Source organism: Rhodnius prolixus, unplaced genomic scaffold (assembly GCF_049639745.1).
Source record: "Rhodnius prolixus isolate KJV_2025 unplaced genomic scaffold, Rpr scaffold_14, whole genome shotgun sequence".
NCBI classification, from domain to species: domain Eukaryota; kingdom Metazoa; phylum Arthropoda; class Insecta; order Hemiptera; family Reduviidae; genus Rhodnius; species Rhodnius prolixus.
This window is the reverse complement of record NW_027411594.1, coordinates 9,077,621-9,103,885: the sequence shown is the minus strand read 5'-3', so window position 1 is coordinate 9,103,885 and position 26,265 is coordinate 9,077,621. Positions and strand designations below refer to the sequence as shown.

At 32.7% G+C, this 26,265-nt stretch overlaps 2 protein-coding genes across 24 annotated transcripts in view; one reads left to right on the top strand and one right to left on the bottom strand.

Annotated features, from left to right (window-relative positions):
* The window catches only part of Mnn1 (menin 1), a 14,445-nt gene extending 2,811 nt beyond the window's left edge, over positions 1 to 11,634 (top strand). The window contains exons 7-11 of one of the 20 annotated variants that reach the window (XM_074123539.1): positions 79 to 254; positions 3,352 to 3,377; positions 4,375 to 4,442; positions 4,681 to 9,434; positions 9,647 to 11,634. In XM_074123539.1, coding sequence (XP_073979640.1) covers positions 79 to 254; positions 3,352 to 3,377; position 4,375 — 203 coding nt within the window. In that variant the 3' untranslated portion in view covers positions 4,376 to 4,442; positions 4,681 to 9,434; positions 9,647 to 11,634. Of the gene's footprint in view, positions 1 to 78; positions 9,435 to 9,646 lie in introns of all 20 variants that reach the window. The other 19 variants (XM_074123542.1, XM_074123541.1, XM_074123538.1 and 16 more) reach the window with 19 other exon arrangements.
* Positions 11,392 to 26,265, bottom strand: LOC141451832 (acylphosphatase-2). 4 transcript variants are annotated; one of them, XR_012457133.1, is made up of 4 exons: positions 15,512 to 16,006; positions 13,869 to 14,602; positions 13,568 to 13,714; positions 11,392 to 12,350 (listed from the first exon to the last, which is right to left on the bottom strand). XR_012457133.1 is itself a non-coding variant. In XM_074123544.1 (3 exons), exons 1-3 carry the CDS (start codon positions 26,141 to 26,143, stop codon positions 14,488 to 14,490), a joined length of 306 nt encoding a protein of 101 aa, XP_073979645.1. In that variant the 5' UTR covers positions 26,144 to 26,265; the 3' UTR covers positions 13,811 to 14,487. The 4 variants fall into 4 exon arrangements, 2 of the variants coding, with proteins under 2 accessions (XP_073979645.1, XP_073979644.1); XR_012457134.1 differs by having other exon boundaries at positions 14,107 to 14,602; XM_074123544.1 differs by lacking the exons at positions 11,392 to 12,350; positions 13,568 to 13,714; positions 15,512 to 16,006 and adding exons at positions 22,189 to 22,315; positions 26,080 to 26,265 and having other exon boundaries at positions 13,811 to 14,602.

Genomic DNA, 26,265 nt, shown 5'->3' with positions numbered 1-26,265 from the left:
CTTTAAGAATATAATCTACCAGTTGCCATAAGCATTTCATTAAGACAGAAACATATCAATGGAATTATTTTGTTTTAGGCGGAGGAGAACCTTTTGTACCTGGAGAGCCGGAAGACGAAGCTACCACCTCAGCTCCATGTGATGGAAGCGGTGATCCCAGTAGCAGTGGTGATGCTTCCGGCAAGAAAAGCGGTGAAGTTAGTGACAGCGGTGCAGATGGTGCTTCCAAACAAAAACTTGCTTCACCAAAATTGGTATTATATAGTCATAAGATGAGAGGTCTAAAAGATTTATTACTTGGTGAAAAACTAAATACTCATGCAATATCCTTACAATTGACTGCCCAAAGTCAAGTACAAGTCGGCGGTAGGAAGGGTCCGCTTAGCGGTGGGGGTGGTGAAGAGGGAAGTAGATCTAAGAGGACACGAAGGGAGTAAATTGAACAAATCCTTGAAGAATATTCTTTGCAAGTTATTTTTAATTTGGAAGGAGTTAATATGTACGAAGGAGGGTGAGGAAATATTTGTTTTAAGCTGGTCTAACAACTCAGGATAAGTGAGAATACTTCTTTGTAAGGTAACTACACTAAATTGCTTTAATTAAAAAAAAAAAATTATGCCGAGAATTAACAAGAAAAATCTGAAGATTCGTTCCTGACTTACGTTTCCAAAGTTCAATACAACTGAACCCTACAAATTCTTTTTTAAAAAAAAGTACTTTCAAACCCTTTTTTTTTTTTTTTGTTTAATATTATCCTATCCTGAACCATGACTGTGCTGCCCTTTTTAATTCGCCCACCACTTCCCAAATTTCAACACCTTGCCTTTGACAAATACCAGGATTGAGGCAAAAGATTGTTTGGAACCTTTGATTCGATGACCAAAACCTCAATGCCATTGTAATAGTCCTCTTTTAACCTTGGCAAGTAATGCATGCAAAAATGGGTAGTTAGTTTAGTAGTCCAGAAACTACTCAAGAATGTACATATGATTTGATAGCAGACATCTTGAAGGCTTTTGCGACTTCTCTTTTTGAATGGACTCGGTAAGCTTTCTTCTCAGAGCTTGGTACCATCTCTCGGCTATGTTAATCACTTTCTTTCACTTCATTATCCTAGAAATAAATTTCTCACTGAAAAACTGATTTAGAAATTGTAGAATTTTTGGACATAGACTCAAAATTTGGAAACTGTTCTTTGTTCAAAACCAGGGAATATGTCAGGATTAAGGAAGAATGTATACCGTTCTTGTTAGTTTTTTTAACCACTTTTTTCTTATTTAACCCGTTCTGAGATCACCAAATCCTCCTTCACCTTTATTTCTATAAATTCTTGCTGCCTTGTTGTTGACCCTGAGAATTAGTTCTGATTGTTTGATCAGAAATCTTATGATTTTTTTGTCTCTATAAAAAAAAACCGTGGATATAAAATGTTAGAATATATATAATTTGTAATATAGCTAAATGTTATGAATGTTCTAATTTTTGAAATTGATAACAATAGTTTTTATTTAAATATTTTTGTGTTTCAATAGCGCGCTCGTATGTTGCATATGTTGCCTCAGTCTGCGCAATGCTTTAAGCGTAATTTTTTAAGATCTAGTTTATCCGTTGCACCTTTCCGTAATATAAAGCTTTGTCAATGAATCTGTGCTCTCAAAGAGTAACTTTTTCCAAGAGGATTTCAAGTCCAGGGACGAAATTATTATATTTAGGTTTTTAATAAAATTTTACTCTTGAAATTCGAGACTGCGATGGATAGGACAATATTTATTAACTGAAAATGTTAGATCAGCTAACTTCTGTGTTTTTTATTTTTTTAACCAGCGGCCTTCCAAGATACTTTAATTTTTAGGTTTTTTTTATTCTTCAAAAATCAAACAGTGTACATTTTAGTTATTTAAAATTTAGAATGGATTCTCGTATTTTTTTATTTTATTTTTTTCATTGTTATGATTTGGTTTTTAATGTTGACCTTATTTATTAAAAATGTTAAAAAGGGTTAATTATTTAAATTATACAAAAACTTGTTTGCTTAAAAGCCGTTGCCTTATTTGTATGTATACGTGAATTAAACAAATTGAATTAATAAAATGAAATTAATTTCTTCGTGACCTTACTTAGGTTGTTATATTCTTTTGGCGGAATGAAATGAGGGGAAACAAAAGATTTTTTAAAAAAAAAGAACTGCTGTGATTAATTACGTTTAACTTAAAAATAAAATTTTTGAGATTTTTTTATTTATTTTTCTATCGCTAAATGTTTGTTGATTGTTCTTGCATTTATTAATATTTTTATCGTGTTTGTAAAGATATGGGAAAGTGTTTGTTTAAATTTTAAACAATATTGTTTGATTTTAATTTTAACTATTATTTTTTTAACTTAATAAAAAATGTTTAGTAGTAAAGGCAAAATAAGTAAGCCATTCTTTTAAGTCTCTTTTTAAAGTAGTTCTTTTGTAACTTTACAGAACTATACTGTGTTTTTAACACAAGGGTTGTCAGTTTTTGTTTAAAAAAAAAACAAAAACGAAAATATGTGTTTGAAAACCCAAGCGATTTTCTCTTTCCGCAAATTATGTAATTAAATTTTCGTGAAAAATGAAATTTCTACCATAAAGATAGTTTAATAAGCATCTAACTGTAAACTTACAGAAAACTAAAACAATTCGTTCAGTATAGTTGCACTTAATACTTAATATTTCTTCTAATTTGAAATTTTGTCGGTATATTTGGCATTCTTATTGCGCAAGCATTGAGTTTCCAGAATATCGAAACATTTTAGAGGCGAAAACCAATTTCTTCTACTCCAAATAAGCACAGCCATTTTTTTGCGATGACATTACATTCTAATTCGTTGATGTCTCATACTAATTGAATCCTCTTCAATTTCAAATAAATAGTTATATAATATAGTTACAATAATTTTTCCGTGGATTCTACCATAGTTACTATGGGTAACCAGCTTGAAGCTACTTGCGATTGTCACACTGACAAGCTTCCAACAAGCCATTAGTTTCAGTACGTTCTTACTAGAATTTTTTTAAAAGATTTTAAGTTGGTTTGCTGAAAAAATTCTCGCAACAGAGAATAACGCGTAAAGTTGGCTGCTTAAATGGGGAAAATTAAACCTGGCAACCCTGTTCTTAATTAAACTATAAAACAAATATATACATCACTGTCCGATTAATTTTACACAATCGATATTTAGAAATTAACTATAATCATGAAACTGTTAAACTAACGCATAACCTTTTCCGATGAATAAATAACGAATATATTTTGTTACATAATAACCCTTGTTTTATAGTTTGTTTTTTTTTAGAAATTTGAAGGATATAATATTTGTTTTTAGGACTTTGGGCCAGTAAACTATAAATAGTAAGTGGATAATAGTTTTTGTCCTTACAAAATAGTATATTTGTAGTAAAATTTATACATTTAATTTAAAGTAAATAATATAATTACTGTCTTACAAACTCGTTGGTGGTAAGTAGTTTCTTATTGTTAATTTCTGATTTTTAAATGATTTATTAAAAGTATCATTTAAAACAATAATGTTATTGTTCCAACAAAAAAAAAGAAAAGAAATACAGAAACTCATTCAATTTAAGAGTAACAATTATTTTTTTTTTACATTTTCTCTTAAAGAAAACAAATTTTAATCAAGATTATTTCTCATATCTAATATCAGTGCCCTTCATATGATACAATTATTAGAGAAATCGAATGAAATCTGCATTTTTTTTATTTTTATAAAAACCTAGCTTGCAATAAATACTCAAGATACAGCTTTAAAACCATTTCTATTGGTCGTGAAAATTGCCGTCTGTATACTTCTGCGGCCAGTTGTTATTTTGTGTATTAATTCTTTAATCTATTAAGTATTCGCTTGACCATCTCGGACTGGTTTTTCATTGTTCTAAACAAATTAACAAACTTTTCCACAGATCACACTTTCTTTTGTTTTTTTTTTGCATTAAATCTGGTTCTTCATTGCCAACACACAACTGTTCATGTAACTTAGTTTACTTTAACTTGGCAGAACTTTACCTGGATAAGTAACGTTCATTAATAACAAGTGTGCAAGTCGGTATAACGTAGTAAAAAACTAACTACTGATCACAGCAATAATGGACTTAACACGAAGTCGATGGTACTTTTTGTATCAGTCTTTGTAAACAATCGCCAACAAATCGCTGTAAGTCCAATAATTAAGTACAAAAAACAACAAATATTTGATGGTAATTTCTTTTGAATTTACATAAATCATAAATTATATTTCACTTGTAGCTAATATTTAAGTATTCTAAATTTAATAAATTTTCCTTTGTACTTGAAAATTTTAACTTTTGAAATTATGTTTCTTGTTATAAAGATGCTGTTCTGCTAAAGCCGCATTACCCGTGGTTGCCCTGGTGTTAATAAAAGCAATGGAATAAATGTGTAAGAAAATTATGTATTTGTTTAATATCTGGCCGCGCTGGAAATTGGAAAATACTTTTCAAAGTGAAAAGTATCAAGTGAATTTAGCGTTCATTGCAGAGATCTAGTCTGTTGATGTTGATTTCCTTTTTTTATTTCTTGATTTGTGATTTTCTTTTAGTTTCTGTTCTTCTTACGTGCTAGTTAGTATCAATCAATCAAGGGCATGCTTGTGTATTTTATTTATTATGAATTTCAGATTTATTCATTACGATGTAATTGGGACATCTGAACGCAGGCGGAATCTAAGCAGGCCAAAGTTGCGTTTATGCCCTTATCCTTGACTCCATCAAGAGCGAAATTTGGAAACCATTCTGCAGATAGTTTCCAAACTTGTGAGTTTTATCCATCCTTAAAACTGTCAAGTTAAATCCCAAGTTTTACAAAGAAACCTCTTTCTATTCTGATTAGAGCATCAGATCACTGGTGGAATGTGTGAGAAGTCATAGGGGAAAGTGAAGAATACTAATTAATCATTCATTTTTCTGAGAAAATTCTCAGAAAGCCCTTCGTGATTTTCTAGATCTTAACCAACCTTTTCTGGATAATTGGGAATCTTAATAAATTTAATGAACACAAGCATGCGTGATCTCATTTCAATTAATAATCCAGCATCAGAATCTATTTCCAATTCATGTTCTAATGACATTTAAACTTTTATAAGAATAAAATAAAAGAGTGAAATACCATCTCTGTGTAGAACAAATTTGAGAGCACATCCTGCGGTGTTTCCTTTTGTGGTTTAAGAGTCGTTCAATTGATTTCATAAATTATCCCAACGAAGGTCAATCCGTACAAATCAAGGCGATGGATTGCACTTGTATAATTAATTTATTGTTATCATTTGTCTATAAATTGATTTTTTTTTTTTTTTAATTTTAAACTGGTGCTAAATTTTGAGACTGTTGAGATGTTTTTCTATTTATTTTAAAAAACCTTTCAGAAAAAGCTACTAAAAATTAAAAGGAAGTGACGTAAAAACAATGAAAAATTTACTTGAAAATGAAATAAATTAAAAAGTAAGAGAAACGAAAAAAATAGAAATGGTTTTTCATTTTTTCTTCTCTTTTTTTCAAAAAAAATAAAATGTACAATGTATAATAATTATTTTTCTAGGTATATTTAAAAATAATAATAGTAATATATATCTATATTTAAAAATGTTAACCCTATTGTATGTGAGAAAGATCCTGTGAACTATTATTTGTTTGGGATTTTACAGGATTTCATGGACAGATAGATTTTCAAAGGAAGGTTTTTATATAAAAAAGTTCATTGAAAGAGTAATTTTGTTTTGGGATATTTCAATTTCTTTGAATTTATTTAAAATCACTTAATCACTTAGTTTTGGTGGAAAATCGAGTAAGTTTAAATTTATTATTTCGTTTAATTGCTAATAAAGGGTTCGACCATTAGTTTTCTTGCCTACGATTTAAAAAAAAAAAAAAAAATGGAGAAGGGGAAATGCTTTATTGTGATTTACTGGGGCGCAAGTATCTGTTGCAGAAGTTCCCAAAAATCGTTCAATTTCGTGAAGTACAACAGATATAATTTCTATTGGAGGAAATTTGACTTGATCCTCTTGTCCAGAGATAGATCGTAGATTATAAAGTGAATGGCAAAGTAAAAAAGCACGACCTAAAATATCTACAATCAATGTTCAATGTTTGTGGTTAATGCAGAGCGTTGAATGTGTTGATTAAGTATTTTTATGTGATGGTTTGCCTGTGGAGTTTGCTAAATTCCAAATAGTTACACAAATCTCTGTGGGCTCTATTTGTAGTGTCCGAGATTAGGGACACCTTTAGGGATGTGTATTAACTCTTTGAGGCTCACGATTTTAAAGAAACTAAAAGCCCTAGTTGCACAGAACTTCTTTTATTATAAAATAATGGAAATAAACATTCATTTCCATTCATTTTACATATGTAATCATCCCTCTCAAAATACGGAAAAAAAGAAAAGAAAAAATTAATACCATTTCAATAGTCCTTTTTTAGTGTGGGGCGCTGGTATTGTACAATACCACTATGCAACTAATGCTTTATATGGTGTTCATTCAACACACAACTTTTTACCAAAACAAAGCGGAACTTTGCAGACAGTACAGCATGGTCCTTGAGCGCATGTTCCTTGAAATGTTTAAGTTCCATGTTTTGACCCAATTCTTTATAACAATATATGAATTAACAACAGCTGCATCCAAATAATAGAACAGTATGCGGTGCCACCATTTTTTACTATCGGTCAAGTTTATAATAAATATAAAAAATGTTTCACTTACTTTCGCATTGGTGCATAGCACTGCCAACTGAATGAAAAACTTTAAATAACATATTAAGCTGTAAGTTGAATAAGTTCAACTTTTCGAGGTGGGTTAAAATATATCCCAGCATGCAGCAAAAGGTGGGACAGTTTTTAACCCACCTAGCCGCAAAGAGTTAAGAGAAAGAAATGGAAATATTAGAAAACTTTTTTTTGTTTTTGAGAAAACCAATTGTAGAATCGCCTTTATTAGCTAATTTAAACTTGACAGAAGTTAGACCAAAACATGTCGTCACAGTGAAAAGTTCCAGTAACTAAAAACCTTCCAATTTTTTTTTTTTAAAATTTCTCTGTTTACTTAAATAGAAATTTTAAACCCCCTTAAATTAATAATTTATTTATTAAAAATTGTAAAAGAGAAAAACAAAAACGAACTATAACATCTAAAAAAATTTGTATAGATTTTTTTGATTTGTAAATAAATAATAAAATCAATAATTTTTTAAATATTTATTTAAAGTTTTGTCAAATGTTGTTTAAAAGATTTAATGTGAACAAAATAAAATTATAATAAATGGTTTATTTTTTTAATAAAATGTAATTGTAAACAAAAAAAATATATATATTTTAAAAAATAAAATAAAACCTTGTAAAAATGAAAATTGTGTCCTAAAAACTTGAATTCATTTCTCTCTTCTTGAGGGGGGGTATTAAATATTACAGATTAAAATGAAGCATTTTAGTGAACTATTTAAAGTGCATAAATAAAGTATGCAATACTGAGCGTACCACATTATCATTTGCTACTCGTGGCCAAAATTTTGTGTTTCTTTTTTGTGTTTTTACTGATATTTTTTTTTAAATTACTCAAAAACTAGTTAGAAATTATTTTTTTTAAAAATATGTCATTTTAATTGATACGCTTTATTATTATTTTTTAAATTAATGTTAGGATGTTATGTTATTATAGACAACTGTGTGAGATTTTTACTAGATTGGGTTTATTGTGGGCAGAGATTAGTTGCAGTTTTGTAGCAAAATCATTCGGATTTCCAAGCTGGTGGTTATTTCAAGCTAGAGTAAAGTTTGTGAAGCTATGAGCTAGAGGCTATCTCGGGGATTTCATGGGCGATTGTCCAGAAAGGCTTGCGCATTCCACAATGACGCGATCGTGTAGTACCGTGGTCCTCTACGTCTTGACAAAACCTACATAGGCTCATGAAATACAGACCTGTAGCTATCAAAAGCTATCCGAATGGGTCGCTCGGCCTTATTGGAATAATAGCCCAGTAGTTAATCAGAGAGCTTTAATAGTTACCACCTTCCACTACTGCGACTTGCTACGAACCTACACTCTTTGCAATGCCTCATGATCACGACAGCACTGGCGAGATCTTAGTTTAGAATAGCGATTCCTAGAATGGTGACATCACGCTGACGATAACAATGCTAACTTCCTGCCCAACAATAAATCCAATCCTGAAACTTTGAAAGGGTGGAAATGATTTTTCTGATATAATGAGCTTATATTTGTATAAAATTAAATAAATGATCTAAATAAATAACTATGGTGGTGGGTTGTAATGTACATACAAGAATTTTGAAATCTGTGAGAATGTTATGTATTTCCGTTTGTTTTAAGTAAACTGGATAAGGACTATTAATAAGACATTCCCCGTACTTTAGGCTACTTTTTGGCTGAATAATTTTGTTAAAATGTTTGTATTAATTAAGATGTTTTAAAATGCAAAGCATTATTTAATTTTCATTTTTAATTCTATTTATTTAATGTTTTTGTTTGTTTATTTTAAAAACTTAATATATTAAGAAAAAAAAACAAATTCCAATAATTTGGGTATTTATTTTTATACGTAATATAAATATTATTGCATACTATATAGATATTTATTATGGAAATATAATATATAGTATTATAAATATAAGTTGATCAAGAGAAAAAGTAAAAGTTTAGAGTTATTAGTGAAATTAGTACAAAATAATTCAACTTCTTATTAATATATTTTACATCCAGTTTTGGGAAAACCGCGTATCATCCCTAAAGTGTGGTACGCGGAGGGGTATTTTGAAAAGAGGGAAAGTAGTTTCCGCTGTGGCTTTCCTTAAGGAGCATGGCTAAGCAAATAATGGATGTCACTGAAGCTGCCTAAATTTGGGCTCACCTGGAAGAACTCGAGGCCTGTTGTTGGGCATCCAACAATGGGCGATTTCTTGTTGCAGCGTATTAATTATTGAATGGTACTGCAAAAAAATAAAAAAAATAATATGCACAGAACAGTCTTTGCTTTATACCCTCAGATAAAAAAAAGTATTTTCTAAATCATGACATTTTTACTTTGTTTTTATTATTAAAGACTGTGATTTTTTTTAAAAAAATATTTTTTTTTGTTAAAAGTATTTTTATATAATTATAATATTTTATTTTGTAATTAAAAAAAAATTTACTGTGAAAATTTGTGTTTTTTAATAAAGGGTTGTTTTTTCAAGTGTCAAGTTAAAAGAGTATAATTTGTAGCAAAAATTGATTTGAATTTGCATTGCTTAAAATCTATAAGTACAGCCCAATCAAAGAATTTGTGTTATTAGCTTATTAAGTTGTAAAACTTTTTAAAATATCTTTTAAAAAAAAGTTTGATTTTGATAATAGGGAAGCTTGGTTGTCCGAATTAGGCTGGAAACATAGTGGAGCGGCGAGCAAAGCGGCGATGATAGCGAAGAGCAAAGCGGCGAAATCAAACACAAGTTAACATATGGGACCGCGCATAGTGGCGAGCAAAGCGAAGATAGAGCAACTCTATCTATTTCTAGTTTTTGTTTTTGCCGCTTTGCTCTTCGCTATCATCGCCGCTTTGCTCGCCGCTCCACTATGTTTCCAGCCTTAGCAATGATCAGGAAAGGATAAGAGAAATTTGGCCGGGCAACACTGGGAGGGGATAGTTATTGTGACAGGTAACCTTGATGAATTGCAACCTTTTTTTGTCAGCTGTTAGCTTAGGATGACTAAACTTGCTTGTTGTGGATATAGCAAGGAACCGGGCAATTTCTTTAGCTGGGTAGTAGAAATTATTTCAAGGCATAAACTGAGCTTTGCTGATTTATGTCCCAAAAAAGGTTCTGGGTCCCAAAAAAAAAAGGAATTCAGGTAATTTTCTAGAGAGGATATCTTCTAATCAAAGATCCGGCTTACCACCTAACTTCTGAACCTTCTATTAGAGGATTATCTATGCATCTCCTCATGCAGTTTACCTGTTGTTCTTCTAATCTTGGGCCTAGTTTCTTCAGTATTTTATAGAAAATGGAATAAAAAAAAAATGGTCAAAGTTGGGTGTTTTTCAACATTACTGCTTTTTCAAGCAGTTATTGACGATCAACCTTTATACACTTGTCCTAGATTATTGGAGGGATCTTCAGGTATTTTCATGCAAAGATTGTCCACAAATGATCAATGTATTTTCTACAATCCATTAACTTGGTCAAATGGTGGTTAGCAGGTTTATTTATATTACCTTCAATGAAAAATGGAATTTCGATCCATTCGATCGAAAGAAATGGATAAATTTTGCCTATAACTAATTCTTAACTCCGATAACTTTATCCCAATCCTATTCATACCATTGTAATGGACAAATTTTCTATTAACTTTTAGTTTTGATCAATTCAAGTGCCGTTTCGATCTGGAAAATCGGGAATTCACTGTCGTTTATGACAATCACTTAACAAGTGGCACAATTGAACGTTTTAGTGAATTAATTGGCCATTAGAGGGATGCTAAAAGGTTATAGTTGTGTACTTATTGAAGGATTTAAATTTAGAATCAAGTAATGGTGATATTGTTCTCCAGGCCCTGTTTAGCCAGAAGTGGCTTATTGTACAGCAGGAAGTAAAGGAATTGCCAGAAGAAATCTCTCCTTTTCCTGGATCCAGGATTTCCCTCAGGTCTCGCAAGTGCCTCACATTGTACACCAGCTGTTGGTAGTTCTATCCAGATTATGGTAGACGGCATTTCCACTTCTATTGTCTCTACAAGAGCCGCACCCATCCACTTAGCTTTTGGATTTCCCATTATGAATGAAGAAAGTTGTTGCTCCTGTCGGGAACCCATGAAACGATTCAATTGATTCCCCCTATATTTAGGGGCTGCTAATCACTGATAGTGTAACCCAACCTGTCGAAGAGAAATTTCCAAAAACCTTGTGCTACTGCCAATGCAATCAATATTTGCTATTCATTACTAAGTCTTAACTCGACATAATTTTGTATACTTTTGTTATAGCTGTAAATATATAATATATATTTTTTTAGAGGAAATAAAGACAGTATTTATTATTATTAATTTTTATTCTGACCTTATTTAATTGATTACTTTTGTATTACTAAATATCCTGTGGCATATGTTGTCTATTAAGTAGTAATAGTTAATAATATAAGAATATAACACTCAACTTTTAAGAACATCATCACAAAGAAGGCTATGTTGTTCTTATTGATTTTTCGCAGAATTTGTTTTTTCTCTAAATAAAGTATATTTTAAATATTTTTTCAAATTGTATTTTTCCATTTTACAAAAAGGATTAAACGGAAAACCTATCGCTAACTCTTGTCTTCTTAGAAATTACATTCATTGCAGTAATATTTCTTTTTCGATCTTCTTTGTAGACAGAAATATGAATACAAAAATGTTCAAAGTTTTTTGTATTTATTATTATTATTTTTATCTGTGTAATAAAAAGTTGATACTTATATTTATATAAAAAATATTTGAAAATAAGGGGGTCAAGTAAATAAAAATATCTTTCTAAGTGTCATATGAATTAGATATAAAGCTTTATATTCTGATCGAACAATTAAAATATTTGATGTGACTACTTTGCTGTGTGGTTTTATTTATTCCTTACTTGTGAACACGCAATTTCTCTTACAGTCCTCGTGGTTTTAGGAAAATTCATTTTAAAGCATTTATCGAGAGGTTGGGGCAGGCTGTAAAGTTACATTATAGCGCCAATGCAACGGTTACAATCTGGATAATGTTGATCAAATGTTAAAGAGTTTGGGGAGTATAAATTAGAACTTTGGGAATAGTAGTGGGTGTGTGAGCACCAGATTTTTTGAAGTATTTGAATGAAGGAAAACTTCAATGGATGCTTAATATTCAATTCTATGATGTATTTCTGGAAATAGCGGACAGATTGCGTTTCATTTTGTAGCAAGTCCAATCATCTGTGTATTTTTTATTAAGTAGTAGTTGAAGATGAATTTAGTTTCCCCCATGTGGTTGGTTCGAGATCAATAGGATCGTCAATATCCTCTTATGATCCATTTGTAGGACTATCCTGTCATCAAGGATGATGTCAAATCTAGACTGAAATGTTCTTTACTTCTTCTCAGCATGAAATTCATTAAAAATAGCAACGGCATCTTGTATTTGTCGCATCAACTCTTGAGAAGCGTTTTCGAGTGTAATCCACTTCTTCATTTCTATGAAACTTCTGATGGTGGTTGGAGAAGGCTTCTCTAATTTTCTTTCGTTCTTTTCAGAGAAATTCTTTGACGTTTATTTTCCTTCTAAAGTCGTTTATCTTTACATCACTGCAACAAATCGTACCTAAAATGATTATAAGTAGGAAAGCCTTTGGTTACAATTTCCCCCAGCCCTTACTTTCATTTCAATGTACTCGGAAAACTGTATTTTGGGGGGGGAGGGTCCTCTGAGATTTTTTTTCATTTTAAGCTAGCTCCTCTATGTTCATTCAAAGGCAAAAAACAGCTCTAAAAATTTTCATTGAACTAGGCGAGCTTGTATTATTAGTATCACATTTTTTTTTATTCCTGGAAACAATGGTTTTTTAAGGGGATTACCAGGGAGAATTTAAATAATTTCGAATTTGACGGTGGTTCTACGAGGTTGTGTAAGTATTCAAACCTACCTGCGTATGTAATTTATGACAGATAAGGGTAATTAAAAAAAAAAATTGTAATTATATATTTGAAGAAAGTCACGTTTTTTTAAAATATCACTTACTATGGTTGTGACCTTTAATAATCATATTGGATCATGACTCCCAGTAAGAACGAATTAATAATGATCCTGCATTTTTCCTTGTATAATTTGAATAAATTTTAAAAACTTTAAAGGACATTGTTACAAGACATGGTCTGTAATAGAGGTCGCTGGTATTTCCAGTCCCCGAACTTTGATTCTTAGAAAAAAATAAAAAATATGAGCGTTGGTAACAGCAAAAAATTTACAATATCTTTCCCTGTGTAACTTGTTTAAACCAGGAATTCCCAGGTGCCGTCTACAGAACCTAGGTGTAAGCGGCGAAATTGTTACACGACACTTTTGTCTTAAATTACCAACAAATTTAAATTGTTTCCTGTTACTTATATAATTTTCCTAATGGGTGTTACTAAAAAAAATAAATAAATAACATTAAATATGCGGCAATGAGCTCAAGATTGGAAAATACGGAAAATTGTCCGAGATGGAACTTCCTTGACCACAAACAACTCTTTGTCTGTTGAATTAACCGTAATGGTACTGTAGAGGAATGGTTAACCACCAAACTTCTTTTCGAAAATCCCTTAATCCAATTATCATGGAAATATTTCAAATAAATTTGTAGGCTTACAAATAACCAATTAGTTCAATAAGTTTAAACAAATTCAAGTGAATAGGTATTAAGAAAATTTAAAACAAAATGATTAACACTTATTCAGTTTTCGGTAGATTGATTTTGACTAAATCCTTATCATAGACTCCTCTGTTAGTAATTCAGAGAAATTACAAAATTTTATGTACTTACGATTTTTCGGATTTGAGTTACGAGTACAACGAGGCAGAGAAAGAGCAACTATTTTGTGAAAAAACTTCTTTTTTGGGACTCCCAACAGACCACATTCCAGTTTTATGCCTATCCAAACTTAGCACCAAGGATTAACATTTCGCTTTACTGTGAACACAGATACGGTGTTTACCTATACTTAGATTTTTATTTTTATAAAAAAAATTATTTCATTTATGTATCAATTTTACCAAAAAAACAATATATACACAATTATTTTATTTATTTACATAGTACATCACAACAAAAATTGTTATCATACATCTTTCGCGTTTATAAAAGTATTACACTGTTATCCATTACATTTATCTTTTCAACCACAGTACACCAGAGCGCATTTATCGATGATTAACCTTAAAAAAATAATATCCGAATTTCGCACCAAACTTTTGGTAACATCTTATAAAGATTTTTTCGTTTTGTTACTCATTCTGTACTTAACATATTCATCACAACTATTGATACATATGTATTTCTAACATAATTCAACAAAAACTAACCACAAATTATAATAAAGGGCAGCACATTTATTATTAGGTTTCATTGACTCACAGCTGGCTGGTAAACTGCTTCCTTTATGACGTCTTTTAATTTGCAATGACCTGGGAGATGGGTTTAAGTTGATATACGAGTAGTAGCTCTACTTGGAATATTTCATTTAGTCTGGTACAAAATCTGAATGTTTCAACCTTCGTGGCGTTTAACACATTCTTTCTACATATGTATTTACTCTTCAAGATGTTGCTAGCAACATTAAAATAAGTTTAGATTGGGATATATATGTAATTATACATACAGGTTTTTTTTTCACATTTAATTACACCTTAATTGTTTATATTTTATATAAATAATTTCAAAAAAGAAAAAGAAAGAAAAGACCATCAAAATCTAATACTAAAACCACGGAAATCTTGTCTAGCAAGATATTCAAAGTCTCTAAGTTCACAGCGTTCTATTTTGCATCCAGGACTTCCTGTTTGCGACAGCCAAGATATCCTGTACCAACACACAAAAATAAAATAATGAATGATATATAACAAAATAAAATGATGTATTCACAATAGGCCGGCTAGTCTCGCAAGTAGAGGTTTAGAAACAAAAAGGGAAATTCAAAATCATCATTAATTTTTATGGAATCTTCTCAATTTCGATTTTGAACATTGTATTTTTATGAGGTGCGTATAGTTTACTCATAAGGTCGGCTGATTTTGTTTGTTGAGATTCAGAAATACGTGAAAAACCTACATCCAAATCAAATACGTGTATTGTTTGCAATCATATTGACCGCCTGCTCTCCTTCATCTCCAACAGAGTTATGTATAGGAGAAATAGGAAATAAATAGATTTAGGACACCAGTTACTGTAGTTACAATATGATCTTTAGAACAAAAATCACGCTAGAAGCAAATGTGCAATAATAATAATTCCTAATGCAACATCATGTGTAGTTTACTGTTCTATATTTAAACAAGTTTTATATTTATTTAATTAAATGTGGCAGTTGACTTGGTAACTACCACAACACACTCAATTCAAGATTAGGCCACGCCCCTAGGTGGCTAAAATCCGAACTACACATATGATTTCTTTAAATTTGTTCCCTTGTCTTTCTTTTTATTATTTAATGAAGTTTGCGAAATATTTACAACTAAAGGAACACCATTTACACCAAACGAACACGAAATAAATTTCTAGGCTCTAGTTCGTTTGGTAAAGATACAGGCTTTAACCAGTCACGATCGTTGAAGAAGTGGCTAGTCCACCTGGGTTATCGAAAACTGGAAATCAAGGTTCCTGAAGGGAAGCCTACACCACTCCCAAAAATAAAAAAAATCACTGCATTAAAAAACATAAAAAAGTAAAATTTGCCATATTTATTTTCTTCTGTTTTTCCACTCTATTTACCAGTTCGACTTCTAGTTTTCGCGTTGAGAATCTGTTTGAGCACATCACAACATCGCGATCTGTTCACACACCAAGACGTGATCACTGTTGTTCGTTTCCCTTTTCTCCGCGGTTGTTTTATTGGTTTTCTTGCCTGTACACATTCTCTACGTGGTCTCTTTCTATGTTGGCCAGTAGGAGGTCTGTTCAACATTCGGACTATGGAGGATACGGCGATGCAGACCGATTCGTTATTATCCTCTACAAAGGATTGCAAGCTATTCCACAGATTTCTAGCCACTTGTGATTGTTTTGCTTCATCTTGCAACTGCATTAAACCAGACATAACTTCATTGTTGTGCGATATTCGGTAATTAGACATTTCGATGTTCTGAGATACAACGCTGATCTATTAAATTTAAAATTCAAAAATAATATTCGAATGAAAAACAATTTTTGTTTTTAAATTAAATTTAGTTTGATTCAAAACAAAATATTTTTAAATATTCAATCTCCATGGAAACTGCAATACCACCATTTGTCACTGTCGCTGGAATCAGATTTGATCATTCTCAGACTTCCTTTTTTTCCGATTACTTCGAGTTTAGCCCACAGATTTCCTTATACTCAATTAAATCTTGAAATCATAGATTCTTTCAGGCTCCAAGTCCACTTAAAATCAATTTTCCTGAAGAAGAAACCAAAACTTTACTTGGATTGTAGACTTTTTTTAGTTGTTACCGAATTTTATCCTTAAAGACGCCAAGCTATTACAAATAAATAGTGGCGCCATTGTGGCGAGCAGTATAACCAGTTTCATCCACTTTAAATTACTGAATGTTATTTATGACAGGTCTTAGATAAAAATAACTATTGTTCAGTTACATGCATTTTTGTCAACTTATTTACTTTGCCTTTAGAAGTCTTTAAAGTCAACTAAGCTCTTCAGAATGTTGATTTCACAAATGGAGATTCAAAATTATTGAGATAAAAGTCATACATAATTAGATGGACTATAATATTACCTCTAAAATGGTATTACACCTCGGAAACCACTTAAAATTTTCAGCGAAAAGAACTCATATGAAACCCTCATTTAACGACGAGAACCTAACCTGTTTAAACTTCTATAGTGACCTGGAGACGATCAATGCTGGAGCCACATAATCGCCGAACCCAACTTATCGTATCAAAATCATGATACACTAACCTTTGATGCCCCCCTTATGCAAGGCAAATGTTAACGTACATCAAGACCTCAACATTCCTTTTCTTACCAAATTGGTTATAAGTTTCATTCGACTCTAAGTATTCTTAATCTACTTCTCCGCCATCTTGATTCCTCTTCTCCTTGAAAAAAGCTGCCCAGACACTGGCCTCGTGACTCCGTTAAGGGAGACTAAGCGCTAAGAATTAACGGAAACCTTATTTTCTGTTGAGTCTCCTCAGAAATGGCTCTTGTGAGCTGTTCCTCAAATTTACTGTTGTAATTATTTACAGATGTAAATGACTAATAAATTAAAAATTGTGATAACTGAGAAAATATTAAGTAAGGAACTTCACAACATAATTTGTTGTGCCAACTACTCATTAATAAAAATCAATTTAATGAAATGAATGAAAATTTTATTTTTATACGTCAAAATGTTAATTAATAAGAGACAAAGATAGTCCGGAGATTAGCTTTAGCTCAGAGCCGACCGTTCAGACAGGCGCACACGATCAGAGCGTCCGAGCGAGTTCAGTTGACAAAACGTCTAAATTTAGAAAGGGAAGATTCTAACGCGTGAATCAATCTCTTGTAAGTTGAACTTCACACTTTGCACCTAGACTAGACGATCCAGTGTGGAATTTACTGTCAGCCTCTATATCTAAATTTAGTCGCACAGGACAAAATGACAAGAATGTTTTTTTTTTTTATCCCTCATGGTCACGTATCCTTCATCATACAATCCAATCGCGTAATTTTGACCAATTTGATCGTATGTATTGTTTAGGTATGGGTTAAGTGAGCACAATGTAGTGGTGGTCTGCATGTGAATGTCCACGAGAGCGCCGGTGAAGATAAGCCTGATTCCCCATGTTTTTTGACTCCAGCTTTCACTGAGCTCCGTGTTTTCTTGTTCAATATTGGGAGAACACGTAAATAGAATCAGAATGGTAAGGATATAATGGTAGAGTGATCTCCTGGGGTTGTGATTAAAAGTTTGGAGATTGCTGCGGACGTCCTCAGTGTAGGATGGAATCCAGAATGCTGTCTAAAGACACGCCCACGTAGATTGCTTAGAGTAATGGAAATGGCTCACCGCCTTGCTTTCTGATCAGATAACAGTGCAGGAGAGGTTAATGTCAAGAGTACAAAGAAACATTTGCTAAATCCCGCCGAAAGTCTTTGCTACAACCAGGAAATAATTAAAGCAGTCTTGTTGCAAAATCAAAGACATACAAAAGTAAGTTTTGATAGTTATAAATTTTGCAGATAGATTTAGAGTGGGAATAGAACTGGCTTGCCTAATTTTCCCTTTACCGTGTAGTTTTGTTTTGCGGTCAAACTATATTCTAGGCCAGCGGTCGGCAACCTATTTTAGGTAGAGAGCCATTTCACCTTAAATAATTTTAATAAATCTTACCAAGAGCCGCAAGGATGATCAAAGTATAAAATTCTGTAGATCATTTGTATTCACAAATTATTATTTTATGATATTCAATAACATTTAAATGTTTTATGTATTTATTTCCACATATTGCAAAGTAAATAAACAAATAAATAATAACTTAACGAATGAAAGGGCGGCAGTCTTACAATATAAATCAAGTACTTTATTTTGATATTGTATAATTCTATTCAATTTCCAACCTATCGCATTTAAAATTATTTTTGAAAAAATACCTTTAATAAATGGAATTTTCATTTGTTGCAATAAAATTGAAATATATAATTTATTTTGGACAGGCTGAAGAGCCACACAATTTGGATAAAAGAGCCGCATGCGGCCGACGCCTGGTCTAGGCTGTTCTTAAAATCAAAGTGACCTAACTACTTCTAGTTATCCTTTTGAAAGACTTCCGTCCTGTAGTTACAGGTATCACGGGTAATAATAATAATAATAACAATAATAATAAAGAATGTCCTTTATAAAGAAGTGTGTAGCCCGACCTACAACTAGGCTCTCTGTTACATTTTGGCATATAGTCAATTTACTTCTATTTGTTTATAGAATTTGTAATAGGGTCTGCAGCACAGTCAGGCTTGTAACTGAGTTACAAACTAAATGGTCTTATTATTTATTTTACTAGTTAAGGAAAATATTGAGATTATTTCAATTTTCTCCGGGAAAATTGTAATAGTACAAATTTTTAATTTTCAGTTCGACAGATATATCCGTTTTACAGTCCTCTCATTACGAATAAGTTATTTATACAAATTGATCTGCACATATTTATCTACCAAAAATCAAAAAAGAAAAACTCGCTTAAAGATCAAATTTGACAGTCTGCTAAAGTGCCAACAAAGGATGCCACAATGTGGCACAAAATCGGTCATCTTAATGAATCATTTTCATTGAAAACTAATTACAAAGAGCACTTCTGAGAGAGAGGCAAGACTACACTTTGTTCGTGTGAACAGAGATTTTTCAATCAAAAATATCAAACTTTAAAGAAAAGCCGGCCTACCGTAAGTTGCCTGTCTTGATGAATGAATGTAAATTTTCAGTATTCCTGAGATTTTCTAAGAACGTGCCCAAAATTTCCAGTGTAATTCTTTCTCGTCCTAATTAAAGTAATAAAAAACAAGACATAAAAATCATTTTTCTGCAACCATGTAGGAATGTTCTCATTACTCAATTAAAATCAGCTGTGTAATGCCCAACTTTACCTCACTAGTGGGGAAAAATTCCCATTAGTGTCACTTTCCTCACTAGTGAGTGGAAAAACTTTATTGTGCTTCCTTGATATAAGAAGTTTTGTTATTAAATATTTTCTGTAAAACTTTAATACGCTTATTTAACGTAACTAAATAATTAAAAAACGAATATTAAAAAATAAAATAAAAATTGAAAGGAATATAGAAATAAAAATAATACTTTAATAAATAATTAGATATCTTTAATTATAACAGTTAAAAAGGTTATAGTGTTACCTTATAGAAATTTAAAATGGATTCTAGTGATTCCTGTTTAGTTTTTTTTTTTTTTTAGTTAATAACCCTAATGGTTGCAGAAAAAATATAATATTTAACTCGAGTGTAAAGTATTTTCCTCACACTCGGCAATTTGCACTTGCTCTCGCCTCGCTTCGCTCGCTCGAGCGTGCAAACCCTGCCGCGTGTGAGGAAAAGTACTACTTTCCACACTTGTTAAATAAATAACTATTCCTGGGCATAAGGTTACCTTTTTTGGAGTACAAGTGAATGCGCCAAAAAAAAAAAAAAAAAAAAAATGGATTGGTCAGAAAGCCTACGCCACCGCGAGGAACTATTGCGGTACAACTTTTCATTATTGGTGTCATTTTGAAGATAACCTTACATCTAACTCGGTTATCTAAGATGGCAGGTCGCCCGCAATGTGTCGGTAAACATGGAGTACGCTCTTACCCATTGAAATTGTAATTTTAGCCGCTACTCGGTCGTTCTGTAACTCATTTAGAGTGTTATGACATCGCAAGAGCATGTTCTATATGTAATTCACGAGTGAATTTATTAATCAATAGAAGATTTACTGCACAATAACAATACATTCCTCGAATTAATATTGTGGTAATCTTAGTTGTGTTCACTGCTATTATTCTACCTTAAAACATTTTATTAATTATATTTCATCAAGTTTCAATGGCTTCCGGTTCGGTCACATCTAGTTTCGCACCATCCGGACAACATTAGCCACTTCTTTAAAGGTCCCTGCTGGTAACCCAGCCTAAAACAAAAAGTGCTCCTTTTTTTTAAGCAGCCTAAAGACAAATACTTTCATTTCCGTCTTCGCCGTTAGCAAAGTTGACATTACTGGGAGACGCATTGAAAAGAAATGAACTTGCCTTGAATGTAGAATGATTTAGTTTGGCATTTTCACCAATGCTCGCCTATATTGACTCGTATTGCAATAGCTATTCCGGTTTTTAGAGGTTATTTTTTATGAAATAAGGATTTCACAGTTTGTAATATCCAGTACTGCTCTAGAACTGTCTGTAAATCCAACTCAGCACTAGAAAATGGTTGTTTGAGATTAAAAATCACTTTGTTTTGGTGTATCTAGGCCGGAATTCAGACTTTTTCCACTGTTTTGGGGGCTTATCCAATGAAAAGACGACCCAACCTGCAACATCCAGCTCAGCACTAGAAAATGGTAGTTTAAGAGTTACGTCTTTCTTTTATGAAGACTAAAAGTTTTGCTTCCGTTTACTTCGTATTAAAATATTGTTGAGTCCAAAAAAAAAGTACCTAATGTCAAAAGTAAAACATTTGAGAAACCACAAAGGACTCTAATGTTACAAAGAGAACCAGGGAGGTTCTTCGTTCAAACCTTTCCTAGGTTCCTCGAGAATTGTTCTTCGTCACCTAGAATGAAGACAACGTGTAGCCCTGTCAAGATAATGAGACCTCGCTTCCTTACTGTACAGAGAATATCGCTAACCACGTTTTCGATATCTCAAATCGTTTTCAAAAAATTTGACGCCCTGATCGATGCGCCATCATCAATAATTACAACTTTTGTAATTTCTTTGAAGGATTTCTCAATAACAATTATGTTTTGCAGAAAGAAGCAGAGAAACCTGAAATCCCTCAAAGTGGCCGCAAGGTTAGCAGTTTCAAGGCGACACAATGGTAAACAAATACAACTAATTACTGCGATCAAGTATCGATTATAGGATTGGCACTCATTGATTCCGAGAGCAGGTCTGACGTCATTTCGACAATATATAAATAGAAAGACCCTGAGTTTTAAAAACTGCACCGGCGGGGCTGTTTCTTTGTAATCCATAATAATACGTCCTGCATTAACATAATCACTATCTTATACCGCAGTTTGCGTAATTAAATTACCTTGCAACTTCGGATTTTTATTGAAAACATAATAATTTTGATTCAATACTACGGACACTCAATCGATTAGGGTAAGATAATGTTCAACAAATCGAAACTTTTCAAAACAGAAAGTGCATTTTAATGAATTACTTTAGGTACTAATATTATGAGAAGGTATTGCTGTCGTCCAGTTTTTGTATTTTGACTTGTTACAAGATATATCTGTTTTGAGGGCCCCGAGTCCGAAAACGTGGTTTTTACAAATAGCTTTGAGTTCGTTTCTTCGTGTATGAGCTGCAAAACGTTGATATCTCAAATTGGTAAGTAAATAAAAGAGAAGTCACTCCCACTCCTTTCATTGGCGAACAGTATTACAAAGGACAACTCAGGGAGGAGATAAGGGGAGCCGCAGGAAAGGAATGCATCGCTCATGACCACTTCAGCGGGGTTGTAGAGAACGCAATTTCATTGGTCCTCGACACTTTACCAACAAAAAAACATGAGAGGTTTTTTTCACCGGGGTACGAACTCAACATTCCTAAAGAAATGGCCGACCTTTTCAACAATGATTACTCCCTCAAGAGAGGAGTCTTTTTGGACAGAAAAATCTAAGCTCTCCTGCATAAAGTACATTCATAATATTCTCAGCAATTAATATAAGTCACTTTGTTGTACTTACATCTGTTCAACACCTGCTTTAGGTCCTTGTATTTTGCCTAGGATAGTTCCTCGCTTGCTGTTCTTCACCCAACCTCCTAGACCAAGTTGCAGACACTTGTCTCGACAGTATTTTGTAAAGTAGACACCTGCAATTAAGGAATTATGCTAGCTAAATTAAATTATATGCTAGCTTTGGGGAGATACACAATTGCGCTATTTTTCCTAGTTCAAAAATATATCCTGGTCAACATACGTTTCAATCATTGATTTGAAATTATTTGAATTAACTAATAGCTTGATGACTCCAATACAAGTTTGCTGCTACAAAACTAAGCTTTTAAAAAATATTTTGCCCTTAAAATCAATTTTAATAAATTAAAGGACGTAAATAGTAGATATCCGTAAAAAGGTAATCAGGGAATTACAGGTAGTCCTCGGGTTACTACGGTCTCGAGTTACGACGTTTCGAGGTTACGACTCCCATTTACAGTACAGTCTGTACTAAGAAAAGCCCGCGAACTACTGTACGTGTTTTGGTGTGCAGTACTGTACAGTAGTAGGAAAAGCCCGCGAACTACTGTACGTGATTTGGTGTGCAGCGGCTCGGTACTAAGGAAGACGGCGTCACCAGCATCCCAGTACGCCATTAACATCGTTATCACGATCACTTTTTGCCCTTCATTATGGCTCCCAAACGTAAGGCAGACTCCTTCTGATGGCAGTGCATCGAAGAAAAGGAAGGCCATCACCATGGAAGTGAAATTAGATATCGTAAAGTACACTACTGTTTTTTATTACTGTTTCATTTCATTATTAAACGTACTTTACAGTATTTTATATGTTTTTTGATAATTATGTAGGATACTGTGTTAGGATAGGCTAACAGTGCTTACAGTGTGTACAGTGCTTTCAGTACTGTACAGTTATTATGGTAATACAGTACTGTATATGGTACAGCTTACGTATGTTCCGACTTACGTCGAAAAACGGTTTACGACGCCGCGTAGGAACGGATCAACGTCGTAATTTTCCTGTACATTTCTATTAAACAGCTCATTCCATAAATTGCGCATGTGAACAAGGCTGAGATAACAAGCAGCCTTCGGCAGTTGCTCGTGATCGTTTGGACTCGTTTATTTGTAAAAAGTACAAGATATTCAATTTTTTATTTGATAAAATACTGCAGTTATGTGATCAAAAATGTAATAAACGTAATGTTGTCACTTTTCTATATGTTTTGTTAACGCGATGTAGAGCACTGCGACTATCCTGACATTAGTCTGTATTGCCCCTCTCTTAATTGGTGCCGAAAACAAATTAACATAGCCAAAATATTACGAATCTGGGAGAGTACAATAATCTCTTATACCTGGTAATCGCCCAGGCTCTTTGGGAAGTTCTGGGAAAACAGAGAGGCGGCAACCGGGAGAGCACTAACTGTGTAAATACACCAGTTCCCAGATATTCCAAGGACGGGTCCCACAAATTTTAAAAATCTTTATGGGTCTTAGGGAGAATAGATCCTTATCCAAGGAAGTTCTGGGAAGAGAGAATATCTGAGGTCCGGAACGACAACCACTTCTCTATATTCTGAGTTTGGCATTCCCAAATTAAGAAACACTAGGATGGTGTATCCATCTTCTATTACTAAAAAGGAGCCGGCATTCAGAAATAATCACGTTTGGCATCGATATACCCATCGCTTCCCAATGTCTTTCCCTAATATTCCTTGGATGGTGACCTCAAAGATAAGAGAATTTCCAAAGATATGGGCCCCGCAAATACCCGGACTCTGAAAACAGGCCTGTATTCACAAAAAACCAATGCCTGATATGAATGCTAGCCTCAAAATATGATCATGAAAGCTCAGCCTTGGTATCTTGGAACCCTAAAAGAGCGTCACGCAAATCACAAATTCCTAAATGAAGCTAATCAAGGAAAAGAAATCTCTAATTGTCATCCAACAATCTGGACCAAAACCCACATAAAAAGTCCATTCTTTCCCTTCACGTTGGATTCTTAGATTAATTCATGTTCCAGGAAAAAACATTATTTTTGGCTCAATTCTAGTAAACGATAAGTAAATAATAATTCTGGTAAATCTTTATTAATGAGCAATAAACTAGAATAAAGATACAGGAAAATATAGAATTTAAATTGAAATTTTCCTCAATTTTAAACATTCACCTCTTATAGAATTACCATATACCAACTCCTAGACATCTTTCTTTGCATAACAAATAAATCTTTAGATTGTTATGATAATCTTTGCCTAAAGTATTTAACAAGTATTATTTATTGGTAAATAAGTAAAACACACATTGATGTTAAAACACATATGTAAATTTTTAAGAAATAAATAAAAAAGCTCAAGTTAAAAGACATATAATTTTATCGACTATGTAAACAAAGCACTTAATTTCTAAAACAAAAAATATAACCTTTCAGAAATATAATGAACAGTGTTTCGATGTATTCCTTTCTTTTTTTTTAAATAAATAAAAAAACAAAATGAAAAAGATATATTTAATGACAGAACAATTGAAAATACCATAGTGTGCTTGGCTATTTTAATATGCAAATGTAATATTTAATTGCCCCCCACCAATTTTCCATAAAGTTTCCTCCTCGTCGGACCAAGGATAACATTGCCAGCCGTGAGGAGAATTGGAAATAACAATGATTGAAGAACAAGAAGAAAAAATAGTTTGAATTGACCTTGCTGGTCAATTGATGGGGGAATAATTCAGGGAGGTCGAAACAAGCAACAGGCGTTATCTGCCCAGAGACCAGAACAGAACCTTCTGGGTAGAGTCCCTCAATCCCATAAAAACCTCTTTAATTTCCTGCAATCCGATTTAAATGTTCCTGTGAATGTTGTAAGTATGATCCCATTACTACTTTTTAACGCTTGTAAGAGAGAGAGAGAGAGAGAGAACAAGAAATGTTAAAAGAAGATCACAATAAAAGGAAAAGAATAGTTGGCACGACTGACGGTAACATTTGCAAGTTACTTTTCAGCGCACAATGTGATATATGATTACGGGAGGCGCCAAATCCGAGACGACCCACTTTCTGTCACACTTATAGATTCGATTGGCAGCCGTTTCATTAGTAATAATTAATTTTATAGTTAATATGTCAGATACAAGAATGTAAACACTGTTCGACGACCGCACCTGAGCTTCATATAACAATAATATTAGATTGGTACAGCGTAAGGTTATAACCCCATAGTGTCCTTAATTAGTTCCTTTAAGGGTCAGTGATTAGAGTAACGATTTTTCATTCGTAAGTAGTTCTTGGCCCACCAATGGAATATGTTTTTATTTTTTCTTACCACAAGTAAAAGGAAGCATTGATATTGTGTCTAACTCCCGAAATCGAGTTCTCACTGTAAATACCCGTTTTAAGCCCCACTGAGTCTCAAAAAATAGTTTTTTTTTAACAAATTGGACTGATGTGTGCCTTCCTGGGTAGTCAGCATGTCTCAAAAACTTCAGTAAATGGATCAAGTAAACCAGGTCAAATATTTTAGCACGATTCACACAGTTTTTCTTGACTTTGCATGGAATAAAGTGATGATAATGTTTTGCTGTATAATGCGAATAATTAAAATCGGTGTCAAAAGAAATAAAATTATCCTTTTTAAGAGGAACTTACATGTTAAGTTCTCTTAACAAGAGTTATGATAAGAATTTTACTGAAATGGCCATAATACCAGGTTAGCCTCACTATGTGATGCCATGAAACGTTTATACTGATGATACCTAATTGGAATTTTTCTATTTAGAATTAATTTTGTCAGAAAATAAAGCTTAAAAATTTGAAAACTGTATTTCTAATTTCATTTTTAGACTTATAATAGTTGCTAAAAACAAAACTGTAAAATGTGAAGAAAAAAAGTCACCTTGAACGTTTCCAAAAACCTCGAACTCGACCGACACGATCGAGAATACCTCCTCGGTGCCCATTATAGGAATCAGCCGAACGTTCAATAGTTAGGACCTGCACTGATACTAAACAGATTGTTGGTTTTTTTTTTTTTAAAGAGTCTATCCCTGTGTTCTATTTTCAAAGGAGGGTACGAGAACTA